Source organism: Bos indicus x Bos taurus, chromosome 3, assembly GCF_003369695.1.
Source record: "Bos indicus x Bos taurus breed Angus x Brahman F1 hybrid chromosome 3, Bos_hybrid_MaternalHap_v2.0, whole genome shotgun sequence".
Taxonomy (NCBI): Eukaryota; Metazoa; Chordata; class Mammalia; order Artiodactyla; family Bovidae; genus Bos; species Bos indicus x Bos taurus.
Window position 1 is genome coordinate 33354102 of NC_040078.1, and position 25384 is coordinate 33379485.

Consider the following 25384-nt stretch of genomic DNA (forward strand, 5'->3'; position numbering starts at 1 on the left):
TTTGTTAAGTCCAGAACTCTTCCACATCTTTAAATTAGTCCTCTTTTTAATGATTTTTTTTTTTTTTTTACAGTTTTAGGCAAGCCTTCTCCATATCTGTCCAGATCACTGTAAGAAGGATTTTAAAGCAGAAATGCAAGGTGATTGACACACCTCCCCAGACCCCTGTTCACCATCTGGCTATAGCTCTGAGGAAAGGTTAGAAGCCCAGTACAAATGTGGGGAATCCTTATAAGCAAAAGTCTCATTTTAATGAGGTCAGAAAAAGCAAAATAATGTGATGATGAACAGTAATCTCTACTAACACACAGACAAGTTAAACAGCATTCTGGACTGTTATCAGAAACCCAAATTTGCTGGCACTCATTTTGTGTCTAGTCTCCCTACCTCTTGGATATGATGTCTGCATTTCAGAGTTTAGCTGGCTTTGAGTTTGCTGCAGTGAAAAAGAAATCTCCCAAATGTGACTGGGAAGAGAAGACCCAGGACAAGCCAGAAGCTAGAATGAGGAAGAGTCACAACAAGGGTATTAAAGAATTGACTGTAATGAATAAATTTAAAGCCCTAGCTGACTGTGTCCTGGCAAACTCCCTTGGGGTCTCTCCCCTACTTTCCATTCTTCAGGGTGGTTAAACTCAGTCATTCCAAGAAAAGAGAGAGGATGTTGAGGGTAGGTGGGAGAGGTGAAAAAAGTCTTGCCAGCATCCCACTCCTAAGTCACTTGTTTATTCAATAAATATTTCTTGAATATCTACTATGTCCCAGAAGCTATTCCAGGCACTGGAAAACAATGAACAAAACATGTCTCCAGCCTCGCCCTGGTAAATCTCTGCTCTCTTGGTGTTTCCACACTGCAGGGTGTGTAGATGGTGAGAAGCCTGTGGGGAGATGGGTGGAGGGAGAAGGCTACCAGGGAAAAAGGAGGCCTGGAGATCAGAAAACTGGGATGGAGATAGGGGAACCCAGAAGGAGTAACCGAAAACAGAGGGCCTAGCCTGGGAGAGGCAGTGGGGAGAAAGGGAACTGGGTAGGAGGGCCTCCGACTCAGCACACTGCCCAGCTTCTGGAGTAGGGGACTCTGCCTCAGGCCAGAGGCCTCCAGAGAAGACCTCACCACTTGCTGAAGGTTTTATCCTAGAGCTCTGGGCTAATCTGTTACCTGAGCCTCTCTGAAATTTTCCGGAGAATTGAGCATGTGGCAGTTGGCCTCACAGGGCTTGTCTCCCTCTATTCTGTGTGTATGAGGACCTCCTATTTCCTCAGAGCTCAGAACCCAGGAAGGAGAGAGCCCCCTGCTCAGCCAACCATGTGACAGCCTACTGTAGATGGGTAGGTGCTGCCCCCTGGTGGTGCTAGGATACCATGCTCCAGACCTCACTTGGCTGTGGTCCTGGGAGAAAAAGGGTCCCTCAATTCCAGGACCTCAGATTATCTCTCCCATCTGGGACTCAGCTTGCTCTCTCCCTTTTCCGTTGTTCTAAGACCTTGATAACTGACAGTTTTAAGCAAGACCACAAAGCAGTCACAGTTGGAAATTCTGAATTCCACAAACTTCTTTCCCTTCATTATCACTTTTTCTCCACTTTCCTTCCCTGGACGCCCAAGTTTCTTCTGGCTGGCTGGAAATGACATCCATCTGGGAGCCAGTTCATGCTTAGGTGTCAGCCACAGTGCGCTTTCCTCAGTAGGAATAAAGGTATGGCAAATAAAAAGAAAAGAGAGTAGTGTTTGATCCCAGAGTGGCCTGGATGGGGGGTGTCGGCTCTGGAATGGCCCCTATAAGGCCCTTTCTCTCCTAGAGCTGAGGCTGATACGGAAGGCTTGAAAGCCTGACACCAAAGTTATTTACACTTCCTGATTTCCTACCTGGTGCAGGGCTTGAGCACTTTGGGAGGACATGAGCCACCCAGTCTCCTCTCCATTTTTTGCTTTGGACTCTGGTTGTTTTGGGGGGCTCCAGGCCTAGCAACAGGCCAGTAGGTTCCAAGCCAAGGGCCTAACCATTGCTATTCATATACCCCTGTTTCAGTATTCCAGCTCCAGCCAAGGACTGACCTCTCTTCCCTCAGATACAGGTCAAGGAGCCAGCATCCTCTCCCAGCCTTCCCTGCTTCCCAGACTGGTTAATTGAATTGCTTTATCAGCCATCATCATGGAGGCAGAGGGTGATAGAGCTTTTCCCCTTGTGGAGGGAGAGTAGGGGGGATGAGTGGAGGCTGAAACCTCCTTTGTGCTTATCACTTCACTTTATCTTGACTCCCACCCCCACCCCCAAGCAGCCTGCAGAGACTTGCAGGCTCCAAATCAAATGCTGATAGCCTTCCAGGAGGGATCTGGGAAGAACCCAGACGTTAGGACAGCCCACCAGGCCTTGCAGAGGTCAGCCGGAAGGGCTCTGCACAAGACAGAGACAGGGCTGGGTTGCAGTGAAAATCCTAGTGAAGGTATATTTGGGGCCCCAGGGGAATTCCAAAGATGGCCTTTTGGTGGTCCAGCTCTTAAAGGAAAAGGACCAGAACGGTGTAGACTACAAGCTCAGGCCCAGCCAGGACTGAGAGTATCATAAACCATGAACTTGGAGTCAAAAGACTGGAAGGGACCTGGGTGTCAACTCACAGGCACATTCTCCTTGAGAGAGTCCAGGCCTGAGGAGCAGCAGTGATTGCTGGGAGACTGAGCTGGGCCTGGGGTTGCACCAAGGGTCAAGAAAGACCCAGGGTCCATGTGGCTTCTGCAGGTAGAACAGTATTCATGGGAATCACAGGATTGGGGCAGCTAAGTGGACCCCCAGAGCCCTCCTGGCTCAAGGCTGCTGAGGTAGAGACCTAGCCTGGGGGTAGAGAGCCAGAGTGCCCGTGCACACACAGTAGCTCAGGGCCCAGCTGGTAAGACTCCTTGGCACTCAGTGCTTCTCCATCTAGAAGAGTACAGATTATTCCCACTTGGGCCTAATTCCAGCAAAACTGGTTTATTCCATTAGTGTATTCATTAGTCCCCATGGGCCCGGTCCCCTCTAGCAGGGTCTTGGAGAAAGGAAAGCGGTGTCTGGAGAGGCAGAAAGAACTTTGGGTTCTCTTGGATGCTCATGAAGCCTAAGGGTCCTCCCCTGCTTGGGTCAGCTCTGGGAAGAGCAGATAGACCTAGAAGGCAGCCAGCTCTAACCCAGGGAGCCAAGGGCGGAGCTCTTCTCTGTAGCTGGCACCATGGCTCACATGGAGTAATCCTAATAATGGCTGGGTAGTTGTTAAGTGACAGACATTGTCTTCTCCCCATTTCCCAGGGTTTCTTCCCACTATGTAAGTAAATGCAGGAGAGTCCCTAGCACTGGAGAATATAACAGGGACAGGACATGCCAAGTCAGATTATTATTGCTTCTACAAAAGCAGAGACCCCTGCCTGATCCTTCTTTGTATATTCTCAGTGCTTAGCACAGTCCCAGGTGCTCAGAACATGTGGTTTATGTTTGATGGATGGAATTAATGAGGCAGTGGGATGAGGGTAGAAGAGGGCCAGAGCCCTCCCTGTCAGCATCTTGCTATACTGGAGGGTGCATTAGATTGGGAGAAATGCAGTCTTTGGCTCAGTTTTGCCCCCACTTGGTTGACACTCAGGTCCCTTTCAGCTCTTTGACTCTAACTCCATGGTTTATGAGGCTCTGATTTCCCTGACTGTTCTATGAGAAAGTTGGGCCAGATCAGCACTAAGGTTCATATTCTGGTTACTATTGCTGTGAAACAAATTACCCAGATTTCATGGTGTAAATCCAACAAGCTTTGTATTTTGCTCATGATTTTATGGGTCAGGAGTTAGGAAAGACTATTAGACAGCCCTTGCTTAGAGTCCCTCATACAGCTGCAAGCAGATGTGTCAGCTGGGGCTGCAGACATCTGAAGCTCAGCTGGGCTGAATGTTCACCGTGGTGCATCCATGTGGCTGGCAGTTGATGCTGGTTGTTGGCTGGGAGCTTGGCTGAAGCTGTCAACAGAATACCTGCAAACACATGTCCTCTCTGGCACAGGCTGGTCTCTGGATAGTTGCACTTCTTAGAAGGTAGCTGGGTTTCCCCAGAACTCCCAGTGGGAGTGGCATAACCTATTCTAATCTAGACTCAGAAGTCATGTAGCATCACTTCTGCCATATTCTATTGGTCAAAGGAAGCTTTTGCCCACCAGATTCCAGGGGTGGAGCATGGACTCTGCTCCCTTGAGTGTTAAAGAATTTGAGGCCTTAAAAAAAAAAAAAAAGCCACCACATGCCTATGATCTGTAGAAGCCTTCTCCTTCTGTCCAAGGCCCTCAGGGTGGGGCTGGGTGAGGCTGTTTGGCTGGTAATGGTTGTTGGGGGAGCAGGAAGGTGTGTGGGATTGGTGAGACCTCCACACTTTGATACTCCCTTTTGCCGGGGACCAGCCCCGGCTGAACCAGGGTATTCGAAGGAGAGACGGCGTAGGCGAAGATCAGGAAACAATTGCTTAATTAAATGTTAATTAAAGATATAAAGAGTAATAGAATGAAGATAGCTCAGTAGGAAAATTCAGTGAAGAAAAGAGGCTGAAATGAAGATAGCTCAGTGAAGAAATTCAGTGGAGAAAAGAGGCTGAATAATTCAGCCAGAAGGTAAGAGAAAGAACGACATGGTGAGACCAAGTTTCGGTGAACAAGGCCCGCACTTTATTTTTCAAAGTAGTTTTTATACCTTAAGTTATGCACAGAGGATAATGGGGGAAGGGGTAGAGTCTTGCAGCAAACCAGGCTTTCTTCCTGCAAACTTATCATATGCAAAAGCTTAGGTGATTTGCATTATCTTCTGGCCCGGAGGCCTGTGAACATTTTAAGACCTTTTCTTCAGAAAACTTATTTTTCTCTAAAGGTGATTGGTCAGGAGCCACCCTCCAAAAGCATTAGATAAAGTTGCATTCCTACAGAGCAAAGGTGTGGTGGGCTACAACAAGAAAAAGAATTAACTCAAGGGTCCCAGGTTACAAACATTAAAGCTACTGTTTACACCAACTATATTAATCAATACACTGCCAGGGACACAGCAAGTAAGGGATATGGAAACTTAGCAGCAAACATTGGCCCAACAAGTGAAAATCCCTTCACCAATACAATTTCTAATCAATCTTTTAACTACTCAAAAGAATCTGTGTTTAGACAGTTTAGAACATCTCCTGCCTCTCACAGTTGGGAGGCTCCGAACAATCAATGAGGCCGGAAAAACCTATTCAGGCAGGCTAGAGGATTTCCAAAGGAGTTTGTAGGTTAAACACTGTCACACCCAGGAATTATTAACTGGAGCTGTAAGCTAACTTTTTTCAGAGAGGTAGTGGGGGACAGCCCCCCGTAAAGTCAGAGGTGTAGGTGAAAGCACAAAGCAGAAAGTAGGCAGACTCTGGTTTTGGGGGTATATGCTCGAGAATTTCCAGGGGGACTCCTGAAGCTCGATCCCGCCTTTGCGTATGCCGAGCCTCCTTCCTCATGACCTTTGTCATGGGCGGAGTTCCTCACGCTGGCTACCGGCAGTGATAGAATTTCCAGTTGAGCTATTCCAGATCCTGAAAAGTGCTGCACTCAATATGCAATATGCACTCAATATGCAATATGCCGGCTCCCGGCACCCTTTCCTTCAAATGATGCCTTCTCTCCCCTCCTTCCTTGATTTCATTGAGTTTTAGGCTGAGACTGACCTTTCTGAATAGCTCTTGGAGAATGACTCACTGCAAGGGTAACGGGGGCCCTGGAATGAAGCAGGTGCATGAATGTACTCTAGTCGCAAGAAGAAAGGAAGTTAATATTTAATGAACTCTTATTCTTTTCCAGTTTAGAAAGAATTCTATACTGTATTCCAGCAGGTTTACTACAAGGAGTTCATTTTTCCTTCCCAACGTCTCTGTGAGGAAGGGATTTTATTGTTATCCTCATTTTAGAAAGTGGAGGTTTAGAGGGTTCAGGGACTTGCCTCATGTGGCAGGGTTGACAATAGAGCCATGACTCAAACCTAGCTCATGCCACCTGCCTGGGCAAACATGCAGCGAAAGAAGTTGTCTCCCATGTCCCCTGCCCACATGCCCTTCTCTTCCTCCCTGTCTGCTCCCAGGGCAGGGCCCAAGTTTAACAATTCACCTCCTGTGAGAACTTACTTGTTTGTGCCCAACTCAGGTGCCAATGACTGATGATCTCTGCATCCTCCAATACGCCACAATTCCTTTGGTCCCCCTCCCATCAATAGGCGAGGTCTGTATGCCCTTCCATTAACTCTGGGCAGGAGAAGGCAATGGCACCCCACTCCAGTGCTCTTGCCTGGAAAATTCCATGGATGGAGGAGCCTGGAGGGCTGCAGTCCATGGGATCGCTGAGGGTCGGACACGACTGAGCGACTTCACTTTCACTTTTCACTTTCATGCACTGGAGAAGGAAATGGCAACCCACTCCAGTGTTCTTGCCTGGAGAATCCCAGGGACGGGGGAGCCTGGTGGGCTGCCGTCTATGGGATCACACAGAGTCGGACATGACTGAAGTGACTTAGCATAACTCTGGGCAGATGCTGTGGCCCACAGAGTACGGCTGAAGTGACACTGCCATTTTCCAGGCCTGGGCCTTAAGAAATTGGCAGCTTCCACCTCCTGTCTCTTGAAATGGTCTCTCTGGGTAACCTGAGCCATCGCATACAAGTCTGGCCACCCAGATGTGAACTGAGCTATGGAGTCTAGTTGTCTGGGGAGTGCGTGAGCTTAGCTTGCCAACTGTTCTCACTGAGGTGCCGGTCATTTGAATGAATGTGAGTAAGCCTGCCTTGGGCCCTCTGGACCAGCTTATCTGCTAGTTGAATACCACTGAGCAACCTCAGTTGCCACTAGAAGAGCCACACAGATAAGCCCTGCCTGAATTCCTCACCCAAAAAACCACACGGTATAATAAAATGGGTGTTTCAAGCCGCTAAGCTTTGGAGTAAATTGATACATAACAACATGTTATCTCATTCAATCCATTCATTATACCTATCTTACAGACTAGAAAATTAAAGTTCAGAGGGCTTAAATAACTTTCTCTAATTATTCTCTCAGGAAGCAGAAGTCTAGTTGTCATTTGAACTTGAACTTGGGACATCTGACTCTTAACTCCCTCAAACTCAAGAATTTGTGATACTGCTTCTTAGTGAATCAATGTGTCCTTTAGGGCTGGCATTCCAACCCCAAACATTACCTCCAAACAAAGAACTGAATTAATTTTCAAGGAGTGATATTTTTAGTACCAAGACATTCCCCTGTTTGAGAGAGAGGAGATTTGGAGATGGTGGGTGGGAGAGGAGGGGCTCCTTTCTCCAAACTCAGGACAGTGGGTGCTGATTTATTTATCTTTGTATATCCATAGCTGGCACAGAGTCTGTTCATGGTGGACACTTAATAAATGATTGTTCAAGAATAAATTAGCCCACAAAGGAATAAGAGATGGAAACTGTTACGTGGAGTAGGAGCTGGAGCGAGAGGTTGTTATGCCATCTGGTGGCCATTCTTGGAACACCACTTTCTTTTCTGTGGCAGGAAAAGGAAATGCAAAGTTCCTTGGGGGACTTAGGCTGTGTCAGGGATCAGGCAGCCTCATTCTAGACTGGAGTGGGGTGCTGTGGGGTGGGGCCTCCCCCAGGAGCCAGACTTTTTGTTTCTTCCAATGTCTGTGCTCCTTGAGAGTGAGCAAAGTGGCGCTTCCCCTATCCCCCCAGTTCATTCTGTTCTTCAGAGCTGAGCATTCAGCAGATGCTCAATAAATACTTGAGATTGAACTTTGAGAAAACAAGCAATGTACAGTCTCATATTTCATCTCTACGTTCTAATGAAGTTTGCGAAAGAGATAGCTACCTTGAAGAGATGGGCCATTCCCTCAGAATTTACACCACGGCCTGCTCCTGGAGAACTCGCCAGTCCCCTGCTGCCCCCTACCTGAGTCCCAGGCCTCTGGACACAGGCACCTTCCCTCCCCACCTCCACCCTGGCAGAACTTACTGGCTTTCTTCCTGGCAGTAAAGCAGGACAAGAATTTCCCCTATGACATCTTGTACACAGACACCAAACACCATCAGATGGAGCCTCATTTCCCTCACTTGGAAAAACCTGGACAACGGTGCATTTCTGAGCTGTTACTCTGTGATCACAGGAGATCAGACGTGTGAACTACTCGGAATCCATAAGGCCTGCTGCCAGCGTATGTGCTATCAACCATTCTGGACGATTCCTAGGGAAATAAATGTGTGCCCTTCTTCATGCCCCTCAGACTCCTCAACTGGACAGCCAGGCAGCTTCCAGACTCCCACAGCGGTCCTCACCCACCCCCGCCAATCCGGGCATTCACCCCAAAGCTGTCCTCAGGATCTGTGACTTCCCCATCCCCTCTCCCTGATCCTGGAGCAGGTCAGAAAGGCAAGAGGCGTTTGGTAAGAATAGATGCTTTATTGTACACCATGTGGGGAGTAGAGAGGAAGGAGGGGCTGCAGGGGTGACGGTGCCTCCTCCCCTCCCCTGGCCGAGCGTCCTTGACCCAGGGTTCTGACCAGCGTGGGACACGTGGAGTGGAATCGCTCTGAACTGAAGCCAGAACTGAAAGGGTTGCTGGCCGTGTGTGCTTGGGTCTGTACAAAGCAGTGCCTGCGAAGAGAAGGGAGTCTGGGCTCTCCTTCTCCACCCCCAGTCACTAGGCCCCAGTGAAGGGGCAGCAAGCCCCAGTGAAGGGGCCAGGCGGGGGCTCAGGGTGTCAAGCATGTCCCAACCTGTATTCTGGTGGCAAGAGGTGGGGGTAGTGCGGCTGAGAAGAAGGGCAGAGGGCAGCCCCCTGCCTGTAACACTGCAGGCCTACTTGGGCCCGGACTATGCAGGCTCTGACCCCTAGCCTCACGTCCTATAGGCTGACTCGAGGGGTCTCTTCCTGGCACTAGGAAAGCAGCAGTCCCCACGGACTTACTGCTCAAGGGCAAAAGTCAGTCTAGTGGGCATCAACCTGTGTGCCCACTTGTCCACCCAACATGGGTCTCACTCAGGCTTCAGGTTGCCTCAGCAGAGAGGGCTCCCTGAGCAAGAAGCTGGTGATGGGGGCTGGAGGCCAGGCAGAGGTGGGACCAGGGACCAGGGACTCCTTCAGGGACACCCCTGCCCCACCCTGCCCCGCCCCGCCCAGGAGTCTGCTCTGTTCCCTGTGGACACTGCATGGACAGCACCAAAGTGAGCCACCTGGGGACTCTGTGCAGGAACACAGGGGCCCAGCCCTCTCTGGCCACCTCCTGCTCCTCCAGAGAATTTGGGGCTGGCTCTTACCTGTCAGATGCCCCCCTTACCCTTGACCCCACTGGCCCCGCCCACTCCCAGCTCTCCTGAGAGTGAGCAGAGTGGTGTGTGTGTCAGAAGCACAGAGGAGGGGCATCCTTCTCTAAGCAGTCAGGGATGTCTCAAGGGCAAATGCAGGACAGAGGCACTCTGAGATGAGGCCCTCTGGGGGCCTGAGCATCGTCAGAAACCCAGCACTCTCCCAGGGGATGAAGAGCTTGTGACGCCAGTGGGTACAGCCAGAAGTCTGGCTGGAAAATAAATGTGCAGACTTCTCCCACCCCTTAAGACCCCTGATTTCCTGTCTCTGGCAAGCCTGACGGTGTGAAGGCAGTAAGTCACCAGCAAGAGGCATATGCTTTTCTCACAGGCTTCCCACAAGACTTTACCCTGAGGCCTTGCCCAACGTAGCTGAGAGGAGGAGGCAGCATGGTCTTCAGGAACGTGCACACTAGGAGTCATAGATCAGCACCCTACGCACACCCACATATGTGCACACACACACACACACAAACACACACGCACACACACAAAGCTCTGGGCCCTACGTCTAATGGCAGAGACACGACGGGATGGGCCCAGCCTGCAGCAGCAGCTCTAAGCACTACCAAGCCCACAGGATCAAGCAGACGGCCCCAGCTCAGCCACCCTGTCACAGGCTGGCACGATAGGGCCTGGTCCAGCCACACGCTACAAAATTAAAAATATATCAAATATACAATGAAAATAGATCTGTACAGCACTGAGGATGAAAATAGTCCACCAGCCACAGTATAATATTGGGTTTGTCATTTAACAGCATTTACACCCACATGTACAGATTGAATATACAATAGAAACAGAATATATAGAAGAGTATATATAGTAGTGTCTCTCCTAGGGCCTTGCTTTTCCTGTTGCTATTTCTGCTCGGGATTAGGCATAGGGCCAGGTAGGAGGTGCTGTCAGGTGAAGGGGTGCCTAAGGCGGGATGCTGTGCCCCAAAGCTCATGTCTTTGTGTAGATGTGGGCCCCCCCTCCCCTCATACACTCAGGAAGGATGGGTGGGGCTGAGAAGGCTGGTAATGGGAGCATGTGCGGGGGAGGGATGAGGAAGAGAGATGGCGAGTGGACCCCAAATGTGGGGGGGGAAGCCAAGGGACTAAGGGGTGAGGAGAGGATCTGGGGCTATTGTGCCCCTGCCAGTGCTGAGAGCACTCAGAGGCACAAGACTGACTCAGGACCCTCTGTGAAGGGAGTCAGGCCGAGCACCAGGGCCTGTCCCCGCCGTGCCCACCACAGCTCTCAAAGCTGGACGTCTGCTGTCCCAGCCAGTCTTGCTCCCTCCCTCCGTCCCTTCTCTCCTTCCTTCCATCCACCCATCCTTGCATCCTTTCATCAGTCCATTCATCACTTCGCACACTTCTGACCTCCGATCAGAACCTAATCCTCTTAACCTACAACCCTATCCTGGGGGAGTGAATGTAAGCATGGGTGGGGATGCTTCAAGGCTGGGACGCAGGACAGAGTCTCGGCCCTTGCCCTGGGCAGCTTCGGTGTCCCCAGCACTACATGTGGCCCTCCCTACCACTGGCCAGGCAGCCTGGGAAAGGTTTCTGAGGTGTCCACACATGCCGTGTACACCGGGTGACTGTGCTTATCCAAGGAGAGTGGCGGTGGCCCAGCGGGGCAGTGAAATTATCACTTTCTCCAGGTGTGAGCCCCTGAACTCCAGGGCCCCCTGTTCCAGGAGAGAAGCTGCCACTAGCAAGAGAGGCAGGCCCTGGGCGAGAGGGGAGGGGGTGTGCTTCACAATTGTGCTCCAAATCACCTGAATTGTGCTGGGAACCATTAGGTGTGCTCTGGAAACCTCTCCTCTCCGAAGGCAGAGGCAGAGGCGCCACTCTGGGCTCCAGGACAGGGGTGGGAGGAGGGCAGGCAGGCTCAGCCCTAAGGGAGCGGGGAATGGTTCTGGGGCCAGTCATCGCCCTCTCAGGCAGGAAGTGGGAGCACTCCCCACCCACCCCAGGCAAGGCCGAGGACACTGGAAGGTCCGTCTTGAGCTGGGTGCTAAGGTGCTTAGGAGCTCCCTCATTTCACCACCTCTGCTGCCGTAGCTCATGCTCAAACCATCGGGAGCCATCTGCCTCACCAAGCCGAGCCTGGGGATTTCTGCAGACTCCATCCCCAAATCAGAGCCCTGAGTCCTGGCACCTCTGTCCCATCACTAACCTGCAGTTGGGCACCTCTGGGCCAGGACACCCTGCCTAACCCATCCCGATGCCCCTCACCACAGCCACCACCTGGCAGCACAGACCTAAGGGGCCCCAAGACCTAAGAACTGCAGGCACCAGCAAGAGAGGGAGGGACTCGAGAGCAGCCGCTTGGAGACTCCCCTGTGCCAGGAGTTGGGACTTCTGGGTGGTTCCAGCTACTCAGCTGCAATTTGGTAAGACGATCTCAGAAGGTTAGCTGGGGTGGGGGCTTAGTTCGGGGGACAGAGCTTCTCCCAGCCCCCACTCAGATCTAGGGAGCACAAGTCGGCTGGGACAGGGGTGGGGCATGAGGCAGGGCAGAGCCCCACTCCTTGGGCTGAGGGCCTGGCCTGAAGGCGAGGTTAGATGGGGACACGTGGGCTGGCTGGGTGTGTGTGTTGGGGGTGGGGGTGAGGCGGGCAGAGCAGGGCAGTGGTCACAGCTCTGACTCAGGGGTGCCGGCCAGGAGGTAGCCGCTTCCATAGCGTCCATTGGGGTTGCCGCTGGTCTCCAGGGGTGATGTACTGCCAGGCCCTAGATAGGAGCGGTGAGTGGGCATGGGGGAGGGTGCCTCGCTGGGCACCTTGCTGAGGATGAAGCGGGTCTCGTCGTTCTCCTCCAGGTTGGAGATGTCCTTCATCATGCGGCCCTTCTTGTAGGACACGGAAAGGGTGTTGGAGCCGTCAGAGAGCAGGTGGAAGTGCCGCAGGACGAACACCACAGGGATGGGCAGGACGGCCACGACAATGAGCGTGATCAGGATAGCCATTGCCCAGTTGGGGAAATACAGGTAGCGCTCGGCAGCCTAGGGGTGCACACGGGTGAGCGCTGCTGCCTGCCTCGCTCTGCAGCAGCCTCACCCTCTCAGACTCCTCCCCACTCCCACCCCTCCCGCACTGCCCAGGCACTGGCAGAGATGGGGTCATCAGGCGCTGATCCTCGGGTCAGCTGGTCCCCTTGGCTAAGGGCTGAGCCTCCCCAAGTTTCTATACTTGTGTAAAGTTGGGCTGGTCACAGAGTCATCCACAGGGAGGGGAAACATGGGTTAGAAAGACTGGACAAGCGCATTCAGCTTTCTGCCTGTTTTCCCATGTGTGTGATAGCAATAAAACCACCTCTCTCTTTGGGTTGCTGAAAAGTTACAGATCAGATGTACAGAGCCCCTGGTGGGGCCCGGCATCGAGTAGTCGCCCTGTAAGGGTTTATCTCTGTTTCCTGTTGTATTAAAGGCCTGGGAAGATGCCACCCCAGATCCCTGGGGTTTCAGGCCCCCGCTCTCACCTCCTCCCTGATCCAGGCGCTGTAGCCTGGGGGCGTGACCCCAAGCTGGATGATGCTGGCTGTGGTGAGCACAGCCATGCACAGCGGAGACACGAACTTCCACATGTAGAAATAGAAGCGGTAGGGCTGGAAGCCCAGCATCTCCGTCAGCTCCTGCATGAACCTGCCAGGAGCAGCAGACAGTCCAGAAGTTGGCACCCCCACTGCACTTGCCCAATACCCCCAGACTCCTCCTCTAAAGCCTTCACTCACCAGTCCCTTCTCTCCAGGCTCTTCCACTCTTCACATTCAGTACATTATTCTGTGGCCCTGCTGGCCTCTGAAAAGCCTCTGCTGACCTCCTCTAACTTACTCTGACTATGTCACATCACATCTCACCCAGTGAAAGGGTACAGGCCACAGGACATGCCCTGGGCACGTGGATAGGCTCCAGAGGGCTTTCCTGGGCACCCAACCCCACTCACACCGACCTGGCTCTAGACTCCCCCTGCTGGAAGAGAGGTAGAAGTGCCTGTCCCTGGCGTCCAAAGGCAGAAGGCTGCCCCGACTCAGGTTTCTAACCATTGGGCCTATGGGTGGAATTCGGAAGACTGGCAGACTGTGTACATGAATAGCATTTAAAAAATCATCTTTACCTCAGTAACACCTAACTGAAATCTTGTGTTTCTTTCTATTACAAGAGCAAGCAATGACAGCAGTATTATCAGTACCCATGAGGCTGTAAAGAATTGCTTAAATCACAGATATTTTATCACAATACAATTGAGATACCTACAAATCTCATTCATGCTCATCACTACTTAGAAATTACCACTGTTATTAGACCCACAGCTAGATCTTGTAACTTAATGCAGTTAAGAATAAAGCACACGTGTAATCACAGATTTAAAACATTATTAAGGGCTTCCCTGGTGGCTCAGTGGTTAAGAATCCGCCTGCCAATGCAGGAGACACGAGTTCGGTCCCTGGTCCAGGAAGATCCCACATGCCTCAGGGCAACTAGGCCCATGCACTACAACCACTGAGCCTGTGCTCTGGAGCCAGAGAACCACAACCACTGAGCCTGCGTGCCTAGAGCCCATGCCCTGCAACAGAAGAAGCCACTGCAAGGAGAAGCCCATGCACTGCAACTAGAATGGCTTCACTCTAGCCAAGCAGCCTTGGGCAATTGCATCCTCTCTCTGAGACTTGGTTTCCCTAAATGATCTGTAGGGGGGCACTTTCTGGCTAACATTCTGACTCTGTGACCTCCTGCCTAAATCACAAGCAGCCCTGGAAACACAGCACTCTCCAGGGAGTCATGAGGGGACAGACCTCTCCTCCTGTTCCCTACCTCTCCCCACGCACCCCCACCCCTTACTTCTTGGTCCCATAGATCCAGGCCACTGCGACATTCTCGAGGATGACGATGACGGTGAGCGGCAGGGTGGCCGAGTAGTCATCAAACATGGTGACGAAATAGTTTCCGGAGCGCTGGACGAACAACAGCCCCACGAAGAATGCAAAGACACAGCAGCCCACTACAGAGAGCCGGGAGGCCAGTGTGGGGGCAAAGGTGCAGGGTGGGTGGGGCCTGGGGTGTCTTCAGGGCCCCCAGGTTCCTCCCATCCCAGCCCTCCCCCCAGCAGGCCTGCAGCTCACCCTCCAGAAGGCCCAGCCCTGCATGGAGTGGGGCAGGGGTCCAGATGCCCAGGTTCTGAGCTCCCACTCCACTAGGTGGGGAGCACCCTGGAGCTGGGAGTGATCAGGATGAAACAGGGTGCAGGGCTGGCAAGGAAGGAGGCCATCCTGCCCAGACACCTCAGCAGGCCCTTGGGGAGAGGGGCAAGTGAACCAAGAAAGAGGCCTATTTCCCAGCCCAGGTTTGGCACAGATTCCCAAATAGCCTTCTCCCTTCTGGCTCTGAACTGCTCTTCTTGGGGTGGTTCCAGATGCATCCCGGGTTGGGTGGGGGTAGGGAAGCTTTCTAAGTATGGAGTCATGAATAACCCAGTGGGAACCAAATCTTTCTAAAGTCAAAACCACCACCTGATCACTTCCCCCCACCCTCCTGGGGCAGCCCACAAGGCCACTGGGGACCACTGGGAGGAGTTACCTGTGAACATCTCCTTGGGCACCTTGAAAGTGTCAATGATGGGTGTGGTGATGCCCGCCATGGTGCCGATCATACTGCCCAGGCCCAGGTTGATGAGCATCAGGAAGAACATAACAGACCAGAAGGGGGATGCAGGGAAGTGCGTCATGGCCTCGGTGAAAGCAATGAAGGCCAGGCCTGTGCCCTGCACAGACTGAGGGTGGGGGCAGAGGGTGGGGCTCAGTGGGGGCCATGCCCACCTGGGAGCCTCCTGCTTCCTTCTCTCTGCCCTTGGAGCTTTAGGAATAACTGTTCCCTCTTTCCCAGTGATCCCTGCCCCCACCTAAATTCTCTTGTTTCTGGCCAGTGGGTCTCAAACTTGAGTGGGCATCAGAATACACCCCAGGGAGTAAAACACTAATTCGGGACTTCACCTGTGAGACCTGGAATCTATGCATTGTCCAAGGACCCCCAGCGATTCACATGAAGATACTCTCTTTTAGAAACATAACCAGCTCAAGACTCTCCTCCTCTGAGTAGTGCAGCACCCCCCCAGCTCTGAATTCCAGACCTTACCGTAGTGGTCTCAGCCTCTGCTGCCCAATGGACTCACATTGGAGCCTTTAAAAAACACTGATGCCTGAGTCTCTCCCCAAGGACAATGATCTGCTTGGCTTAGGGGTAAAGCTGGATATTAAGGTTTTATAAAGCTCCCAGGGGAATCTGATGGGCAGCCAAGGTAGAGAAGCACTGCTGCAATGTTGGGGCCCGCTCATGGGGATCTGACCACACACTGTCCACTGACGTCACTTCTGTGTTCTCCTTGTAGCGTCAGGGTCAGGGAACACCCACCCCAACTGGGTGAGAGGAGTTCTTGTTATTTGGTTGTTATCAAGATTGTATTATATTTTTAAAAAATCCTACTTCTATCCAGAGGACCAGGCCCCACCTGTGAGAATGGGGCAGGGTCTCAAGGAAGGGGGCTGTCCTTTATACTGTCAGGGGAAGAAACCAGGGCGGGGGAGCCCAGACAGGGCCTTTTGGCTCTTGATCCCATGAGAGAGGTGACAGGGGACTCAGTCCCTGAGCATTAGGTCGGTGCCAGTAGAATGCAGCTAACTTTTCAACTATTCATGGGGTTCTTGATGTTTGAACAAACTCCTGGAGATAGCGAAGGACAGAGAAGCCTGGTGTGCTGCAGTCTACGGGGTTGCAAAGAGTCAGATGTGACTGAGCAACTGAACAATGACTTTTTAAAAAGCAGGGAAAGCTTCACCATCCCTGGCTCCATGGAGGCTGGCAGAGGCTGACAGATGGGAGCTGGCACAGCCCCCAGTGCGCCCTGGCATGAGCTGGATCCCAGGACCCCATGGGCATGTCTGTCTCCTGTCACCCCTTCTCACGGAACACTTTGAAAGTCTCTGGCTGTGCAAACGGGGACAGAAGCAGAGTGTCTAAGCTTGGGCCTGCTTGTCAACGAAGGGCAGCATATCCTTGCCTTCCCCAGGGGCTAAAGGTCATTGTGGCCATGCCAGTGGGGGAGGGGCAGAAGCATCAAGACTTGAACCCTGGCTCCCCAACTTCCTAGCTATGAGATCTCGAGCATGCTCCCAACTTAAAGGCTGCTTGCCTGTAAAACAGGAGACAACATTAACACTCAGCTCTCAGAGCTGCCATGAGGGCCCGGAGGGACAGGCAGCAAGGGGTAGACACTAATGCAAAGACTCACATCCTGTGTGCCGTGTCTAAGGCACAGGTCCCAGTGCATTCCACGTGGCAGTGATGGCTGCACAGGAAACCCGTTCAAGAAACGGGAGAGCTGTCCTGTTCCCTGGGATTTCTGGGATATGTCTGTCTTGTCTTCTCAGTGAGACTCAGCCTACCTCAGGGCAGGGGTTTTGGCCAGTACCTTTCACTCTGGGCACATAGTAGATCCTTGCTTATCAAGCCAAAGAATGAGTCCCTGGTGGCTTTCTGCACCCAAGCTCCAGCCACCCATAGCCTGTCTCTGGGCCCTGCACTCCCACATCTGTCTTCCTGCCCGTCCATGGAAGGACAGCCTCCCCCATACCTTATCTAGCTCATCCTCCAGAAGGCAGGGATCGAGGCCCAGGGCTGAGAAATGGTCCTCCTTTACAGTCTTGATGACCTTGTACATCTCTGCATAGTCCTTGGTGGTGAGGTGGGAGAAATTGACGTGGGGAGGGATGAGGGCCCGGCTCAGGACGTCGTTGTTCAGGTACCCCAGGATTTTCTCAGCATTTCTGCAGCACAAAAGAGACAGCAAAGTAAAAACATTAAAAAAAAAAGTGCAGGTAAAAAGGCAGGACTGGGCACCATCCAGGGGCACCTCGCAGACACCCAGGAAGGTCACTGAAGACCATGGACACAGATATCTCTGAAGCTGGCCCTGTGGTCCAGGGCTGAGGACAGAGAGCTGCTCTGACCTCCATCCCCCAGCCCGGGTGGAGGGGGGCTCTCCCAGGGGAAGGTGGACTGGAGAAGAGAGGACAGGAGGAGAGGTGCCACCTACTCGACCACACACTTCTCGTTCATGATGTTGGCCTTGAAGCCCAGCACAGCGAACACCACGAGGGTGGCCAGCACCGAGGTGAAGAAGTTGATGAAGGACACCAGGGCGGCATCAAAGTGGCAGTTGTTGTCCTGCTTGTTGTAGCTGGAGAAGGCTATGACGCCCCCGAAGCCCAGCCCCAGAGCGAAGAAGACCTGTGTGGCTGCCTCCCGCCAGACCTGGGGGTCCAACATCTTGTCCAGCTACAGCCGGGGAGGGGGAGCCATGGCAGGGCGAAGAAAAGAGACACAGAGATAACGGCTTTAGCGAATTCCCTGGCAGTCCAGTGATTAGGACTCAGCACCTCCACTGCCGTGGCCTGGTTTCCATTCCTGATGGGGGGAACTAAGATCCCACAAGCCACGTGGGGCAGCCAAAAAAAAAAAAAGAGCTTTATTCACCTGCAGTAGAATTTCCACCACACCCCCTTTCCTCAGCCTCACAGAGGCAGCGTGGCACAGTGGTAAAGAACTGTGGCTGTGTGACCTCGGGCAACTCCCCCAGCCCCCTGAGCCTCATGTTCCCCACAGGTGAAACGCAGAAAACAAGCGTATCAGGAATCTAAAGCATACAATGAACTAGTGAACATTACAAAAAAGAAACAGACTCACAGACACAGAGAACAAAGCAGTGGTTACCAGCTGGAGAAGGTGGGGAGGGGCAACATAGGAGTAGGGGTGAAGAGGCACAAACTATTAGGCTTCAAATAAACTGCAAGGATGTACTGTACCTCACAGGGAACACAGCCAATGTTTTATAATAACTATAAATGGAGTATAACCTTTAAACACTGGTGAATCACTATATTGTACACCTGTAACTTTAATAATATCGTACAAAAACTGTGTGTGTGCATGTGTGTGTATGTGCCCGTGTGTGTGTGTGCCAGTGTGTGTGTGCCCGTGTGTACACCCATGCGTGCGCTCAGTCACGTCCAACTCTTTGTGACCCCATGGACGACTACTACTACAGCCTGCCAGGCTCCTCTGTCCATGGCATTTTCCAGGCAAGAATCCTGGAGCAGGTGGCCATGTCCTCCTCCAGGGGATCTTCCTGACCCAGGACTGAACTTGCACCTCTTGCATCTTCTGCATCGGCAGGCAGATTCCTAACCCCTGCGCCACCTGGGAAGTCTGTACATCAACTCTACTTTAATAAAAAAAAAATAGTATCAACTTCAGATGATTGTTGTGGGCCCTAGGTAAGATAAAATCAATGCTGTGTGCTTAATAGTAAGTTCCAAGTTAATTTTAACTGCTATCACTGCTTACCATGGAGCTATCATATCAAGGAACATCTTCAAGGCTATCAGCAATGATGTGTAGGGCAAACTCTAGGGAGTGTCATTCACTCAGACTACAGTGTGAATGGTGCCTCCTGGAGTCATGCAGCGTACAGCCCACACAATAGTACAAGACAAGTAAGAACACCAATATCTCCCCGATACCTCCTCCACTTCCAACCATGAGAAAGACACCAACTTCTCCCTCTTGCTCACCCAAACTCCCTTTTCCAAAAAAGAAAAAGACCTAAAGTTCATTTGCACATGCCCTAGATCACAGAAGAACCACCCCCTCAGCTCACCCAACTCGAAGCATAGAACTCAGACACTTCTGAGAGAGGGGACCCCTTGCCAGACCCTCAGACGTGAGAGGAGCCAGGGCCTCCACAGCATCTAGAGGGCATGGAGTAACTTCCAAACATTTTCATGTCTGTTTTCCCTTTACTGTTTGCTCCTCAAGGCGGCGACTAGGGCTTGGGCCCGGCATAGGATTTTAGAGTCAGACAGACCCAGATCTAAGTCTGACTCCCTCTTGAAACCGCTGAGAAGGCTTAGGCAAGTGATGGTGCCTGTTTTATGAGCTTCTGTTTTCTCAGCTGAAAAATGGGAATAATAATAAAGTCTTTGTCCCAAAAGGCCAAAGAATGTTCTACCATACAATTGCACCCATTTCACATGCTACCAAGGTAATGCTCAAAATCCTTCAAGTTAGGCTTTAATAGTACATGAACCGGAACTTCCAGATGTACAAGCTGGATTTTAAAAAGGCAGAGGAACCAGAGACCAAATTGCCAGCATCTGTGGGATCATAGAAAAAGCAAGGGAATGCCACAAAAACATCTACTTCTGCTTCATTACTATGCTACAGCTTTTGACTGTGTTGATCACAACAAACTGTGGAAAGTTCTTAAAGAGATGAGAATACCAGATCACCTTACCTATCTCCTGAGAAACGTACACAGGTCACAAAGCAACAGTTAGAATGAGACATGAAACAACAGACTGGTTCAAAGTTGGGAAAGGAGTACATCAAGGCTATATACTGTCACCTGTTATTTAACTTATATGCAGAGTATATCATGTGAAATGCCGGGCTGGATGAATCATAAGTTGGAATCAAGATTGCTAGGAGAAATATCAACAACCTCAGATATGCAGATGATACCACTATTCTGGCAGAAAGCAAAGAGGAACTAAAGAGCCTCTTGATGAAGGTGAAAGAGGAGAGTGAAAAAGCTGGCTTAAAACTCAACATTCATAAAACAAAGGTCATGGCATCTGGTCCCATCACTGCACTGGAAATAGATGGGGGAAAAGTGGAAACAGTGGCAGATTTTATTTTCCTGGGCTCCAAAATCACTGTGGACAATGACTGCAGCCATGAAATTAAAACACACTTGCTCCTTGGAAGAAAAGCTGTGACAAACCTAGAAAGCATGTTAAAAAGCAGAGACATTACTTTGCTGACAAAGGTCCATATAGTCAAAGCTATGAGTTTTCCATTAGGCATGTACGGATTTGAGAGTTAGACCATAAAGAAGGCTGAGTGCCAAAGAATTGATGCTTTCAAACTGTGGTGCTGGAGAAGACTCTTGAGAGTCCCTTGGACGGCACAGCAAGGAGACCAAACCAGTCAATCCTAAAGAAAATCAAACCTGAATGTTGGAAGGACTGATGCTGAAGCTGAAGCTCCAAGCTTCACTTTGGCCATCTGATGTGAAGAGATGACTCAATGGAAAAGACCCTGATGCTGGGAAAGAATGCAGGCAGGAGGAAAGGGGATGACAGAGGATGAGATGGTTGGATGGCATCACCGACTCAATGGACACGAGTCCGAGCAAACTTCAGGATGCAGTGAAAGACAGGGAAGCCTGGCCTGCTGCAGTCCATAGGGCTGCAGAGTTGGACACGACTTAGCAACTGAACAACTCCCTCCCAAAGTGATTGTGAAGATCAAATGTACAGTCTCAAGCAGTGCCTCGTGCACAGGATCATGTAATCCTGACAAAAGGCCTCTGACCAGGTCAAGCCAGGGGTGGGCTTTTGGTTTTTGTGGGTGTTTGGGGGAATTTTTTTGGTGGAGGGGAAGGAATTGTTATTCATATTTGGAAAGAGTAAACTAAGACCAAGGATGAAATAACTCACTCAAAGCACTGGAGCCAGCCCGCTGAGACTCAGGAGTTACTAAATACAGACTGTCCGACACTGGGCAGCGGCATCCTCCCAGCTCCAGCTCCTGACACAGCTGGCCTGCAGCTACACTCCTCTGACCACTTTCCCCTCAGACCTCTGCTGCTGAGGCTGACCAAAGTGACTTGACTCCACACAGATGAGGAAGGCAAGGAGTGAACTAGAAAATCTGCCTCCCCTGCGGGGACAGCCCCACATGGTCCCAGGCCGGCTGCCCCTTGCTGCATGCCTGTGAGGGAGTCTGTTCCTTGTGGGCACAGTAAAATGATGGGCTTGGGTTCTTCCAGCTCTGATATTTCAGCCCTAACACTGAGGGCAGAAGCTCAGCATCTCAGCAGCTTCCCAGGCATGTCTGAGCACCAGGAGTCACTCCCCAGCTGAGAAGGTGGTGGCATGCATGGAGGTTGGCAGAATGATGGGTTCAGGGAGGAGGAGGAGAAGAGGAAGGTGACAGCAGAGCCTTCTGGCTTCGGGTCCTGTACACAGGTGGAGGCCCAGGAGCACTGCCTGGCTGGCTAGTATTCGAATTCCAGGGAGATTACAGTCTCCCATCATGTGCTGAAGAGATAAAGCCATCTTTGGCCCACCAAGAAAGCCCAATGTGCAGACCTTAAGGAGCCAAGAGCCCCTTGCATCCTCCCACCCCCTCTCCCTCACTGTACTCTCAACAGCTATAACGTGCTGGGGGCTCCCTGTGGATACGACATCAGCCACTCGCTCAGCAAACCCTGTGGACCAGGCCTGGTCCACAGCAGGTAAGGTCCCAGCTCTCGTGGAGCTGACGTTCTAGTTGGAGAGATGGACACTGGTCAGACGAGCCTATAAACAGATGCTAAGTTCCAAAAGTGACAAGGGCCGAGAAAGCCAGGTACCTAATTCTAGGAGAGCGTGTGATGGGGGATTTGAGTTGAGTCAGGTCAGGGAAAGCTTCCAGAGGAAGAGATCTTTTTTTTTTTTTTGGTTGCACTGGGTCTTCATTGCTGCACTTGGGCTTTCTTGAATTGCAGCAAGTTGGGGGGGGCAGTTACTCTTTGTAGCAGTGCACAGGCTTTCTCACTGTGCTGGCTTCTCTGGTTGTGAAGCATGGGCTCTAGGTGCACAGGCCTTAGTAGCTGCAGCACGCAGGATCAGTAGCTGTGGCGCATGGTGGCACATGGAATCTACCAGACCAGGGATTGAACCCGTGTCTCCTGCATTGGCAGACAGATTCTTATCCACTGTGCCACCAGGGAGTCCAGAAAGGGTTGTTAGAGCTGCCCTCACTAAAGGGAGGGAAGAGGACTCAGACAGAGGGAACAGTGTGTGCAGAGGCCCTGAGGGGGGAAAAGGAAGGATACCCTTTTCACATGGGGTGTGTGGAAGAAGGGAAGTAGAGGAGGCCAGCCTGACTGGAGTGCTGAGGACAGGCCGGAGTGGAACAGGAGAGGCTGGGAGAGTCAGTGGAGCCTGAGCAGACGAGCGTGAGGATCCTGTCTTGATCCTAAAAAAGCACTGAACAGGGAAAGCAGTGAGGGGTGTGAAAGAGGTAGGAAACTGTCAGGTAGGCATTTCTAAAAGAAACCAGCGAATGCAGCAGACCTGCAAGGAAACACTTTCTGGGGCCCAGGTGGGAAATAATGGTGGCATTGTCTGGGGCCAGGGAAGTACAGATGGAGAGGCTATAGCGGGAAAACCCAAGCCTGCTTTAGTGATGGACTGCTGATGGGGGGCGCTGGAGGGAGAGATGCCAGGGTGACGGCCACATCTCTGGCCTGCAGACCCTAGTGGGTGGAGATGGAAACAGTGGAAGAGGGGCAAGACTCGATGGGGTTTGAACAGGGGAGGTCCAGACATCCCTTCTAGAAATATTGAGTTTAATGTGTCCTTGAGATCTCTACAAGGAGATATCAAGCCAGCAGTCAGACAAATGAGTTTGGAGCTTCGAGGGGAGCACAGAGCTTGAGGCATGATGTGTGAGAAGCAGATGGACCAGCAGGGACTGCAGCTGAGGCTGTGGGTAGAGCGAGAAGAGGCAAGAGCCGGGCCAAGTCAAGGTCTGCGAGTTTAAAGCAGGAAGGAGGGGACTTTCCTGGTCCAGGAGTTAGGAATTACCTGCCAGTGCAGGGGACACGGGTTCAATCCCTGGTCTGGGAAGAGCCCACATGACACGGGGTAACTAAACCTGTGTGCCGCAACTACTGAGCCCACGTTCTAGAGCTTGTGCTCTGTAACAAGAGAAGCCACCGCCATGAGAAGCCCACGCACCGCAACTAGGGAGTAGCCCCTGCTCACTGCAACTAATGTAGCCAAAAAAGCCAGCAGGGAAGAAGCTCAAACAAGGGAGGGAGAGGAGCAGCAGCAGTGGAGGCAGGAGGAAAAGCGACAGAGGTCATGGAGGCCGTGGGAAAACAGCCCACCAGGGAGGAGGGGGACCCGTGTCACGGAGTGAAAGGTGCTACGAGAGCAGGGGTGAGCTCAGCTGGAGATGTTCAGGGAGTCCTGGGGCCAGAAGACAAGTAGGAAGGAGGAGAGGTGAGAAACAGGGGGAGAAAAGGTGGACACTCGGTGGGGAAGCTAGGCTGGGAATGAAAGACAGGGCAGTGTCGGGGGAAGGCTAAGAAATCACTGGAGGGTCGCTTTTAGATCTGCTGTTTCGTTTTTGTTTTTAATGCAGTGACTTGACAGCTGATGGAGAGCAGGGGATCTAGAGGAGAGAAGGGGAGCTGTCATCCATAGGAGATGAGGGAAGGAGGACAGCATGGGGCAGCTGTGGATAAACTTGTATATCTCGTTTCTGTCTCTGTCATCTAAGGGAGTTGCTGTCTTGGTGGCCCCTGTTTTTCCCATAAAGCAGGAGGCCAAATCATCTGTTAAGGGTGAGGTGTGCTGGGAAGAGAGGTCAGAAGGTTCAGACAGTGGAAGCGGTTTAAAATGTTCACTATGGAACCCGGGAAAGAAAGATGGCCAGAGAAATGGCACAGAGTCATCCCACACTGCTGAGGGCCTGCTCTGCTTGCCGAGTCATCTTCTTTACAAAGGTAATACAGACCTGCATCTTCTCATCTAAAAACCTGAAGGCCAGACTGGTTTTGGAAATCAGGCTTTGCTTCTAATTTTATTTTAGAAGGATAATATGGTGTGTATACCACATAATTGCATGACACCCCCTGTAGGGTCTGGGGCAGCACCCTTAATCAGATACATTTGTATTTCTGAAGCAGAATATGAAAATTCACACCAAGTGAATAAAGACTATAAATAGCCTCACATCTGTTCAGGTCACTTGCTGCCAAATGAGTTATGGGAGAAAGAATAAACATTTTTTCTGTATTTCAGGGCAATTCGGATTTTGGCATTGTGAGTAAAGTTTTAGGGACCTATACATGCTCCTAACAGAAATTTGGAGATTATTTTTAAAATAAAATAATCATAGTCTCAGTGGGAAAGAGCTTCAGTACCTCCCTTCTCCTGCATGGCTTTTTTTTTTTTTTTTAAATGATCCTCTCAGTCTGACTCTTTGCAATCCCATGGACTATAGTCTGCCAGGCTCCTCCATCCATGGGATTCCTCAGGCAAGGATACTGGAGTGGGTAGCCACTCCCTTCTCCAGGGGATCCTCCTGACCCAGCATCTGAACCTGGGTCTCCTGCATCGCAGGCAGATTCTTTACCATCTAAGCCACCAGGGAAGCCCAGTGGGTGGACTACCTACGCTTAGAAGGCATGCCATCTAAGTTCATGGATGTCAGTCATGACTGTCCTACCAAGCTGCTCGAACCTCAGGCTAGAAACCTAGACAGAGTGGGAGGGCTCTGGGTAGTTTGGAGAGTTCCAACCAGGAAGGAGCACAAAATTCTGTAAGACAGGACCAGTTGAAACAGACACAGCTCTGGTCATGTCATTTGCATGTTGAAGTATCTTTGATGGCTCCCCACTATCTACTGGGGTTTTCTTGGTGGATCATTGGGTAAAGAATCCACCTGCAATGCAGGAGATATGGGAGATGAGGGTTTGATCCCTGGATCAGGAAGATCCCCGGAAGAGGGCATGGCAACCCGCTCCAGTATTCTAGCCTGAAAAATCCCATGGACTGAAGAGCCTGGCGGGCTACAATCCATGGAGTCGCAAAGAGTTGGACATGACTGAGCAACTGAGCAGCAGCACTGTCTGCTGGAAAATCTGTTTCCATCCTACGTTCTGAACATCCGAACTACCCCTCAAAAGCATCATGACCTTACAGTCTGGTCTTCGTCCAGGCTGTTTCCTCTGCCTGGAATTCCCTTGCACCCATTCACTTTCTGGTGAACACATATTTATTTCTCAAAACCCAGTACGAATATCACCTGCTCTTTAAGCTTTTCCTGACTGCCTCTGGCAGAGCCAGTCGTGGTCCCTGGGCTCTCACAGCTCTTGTCAACAGCCGCATGACAGGCTTATGTGTCTGTCTTTCTTTCCACACTCTG

General features: G+C 51.4%; 1 protein-coding gene across 2 annotated transcripts in view; it reads right to left on the bottom strand.

The window, feature by feature from the left end:
* Positions 1-8423: 8423 nt before the first annotated feature.
* The window catches only part of SLC6A17 (solute carrier family 6 member 17), a 55548-nt gene continuing 38587 nt past the window's right edge, over positions 8424-25384 (bottom strand). The window contains exons 7-12 of one of the 2 annotated variants that reach the window (XM_027536240.1): positions 17433-17674; positions 16971-17163; positions 14921-15113; positions 14186-14345; positions 12826-12988; positions 8424-12349 (exon numbers count right to left, since the gene is read on the bottom strand). In XM_027536240.1, the coding sequence (XP_027392041.1) occupies positions 11981-12349; positions 12826-12988; positions 14186-14345; positions 14921-15113; positions 16971-17163; positions 17433-17674 (1320 nt within the window). In that variant the 3' untranslated portion in view covers positions 8424-11980. The remainder of the gene's footprint in view (positions 12350-12825; positions 12989-14185; positions 14346-14920; positions 15114-16970; positions 17164-17432; positions 17675-25384) is intronic. The other variant, XM_027536242.1, reaches the window with a different exon arrangement.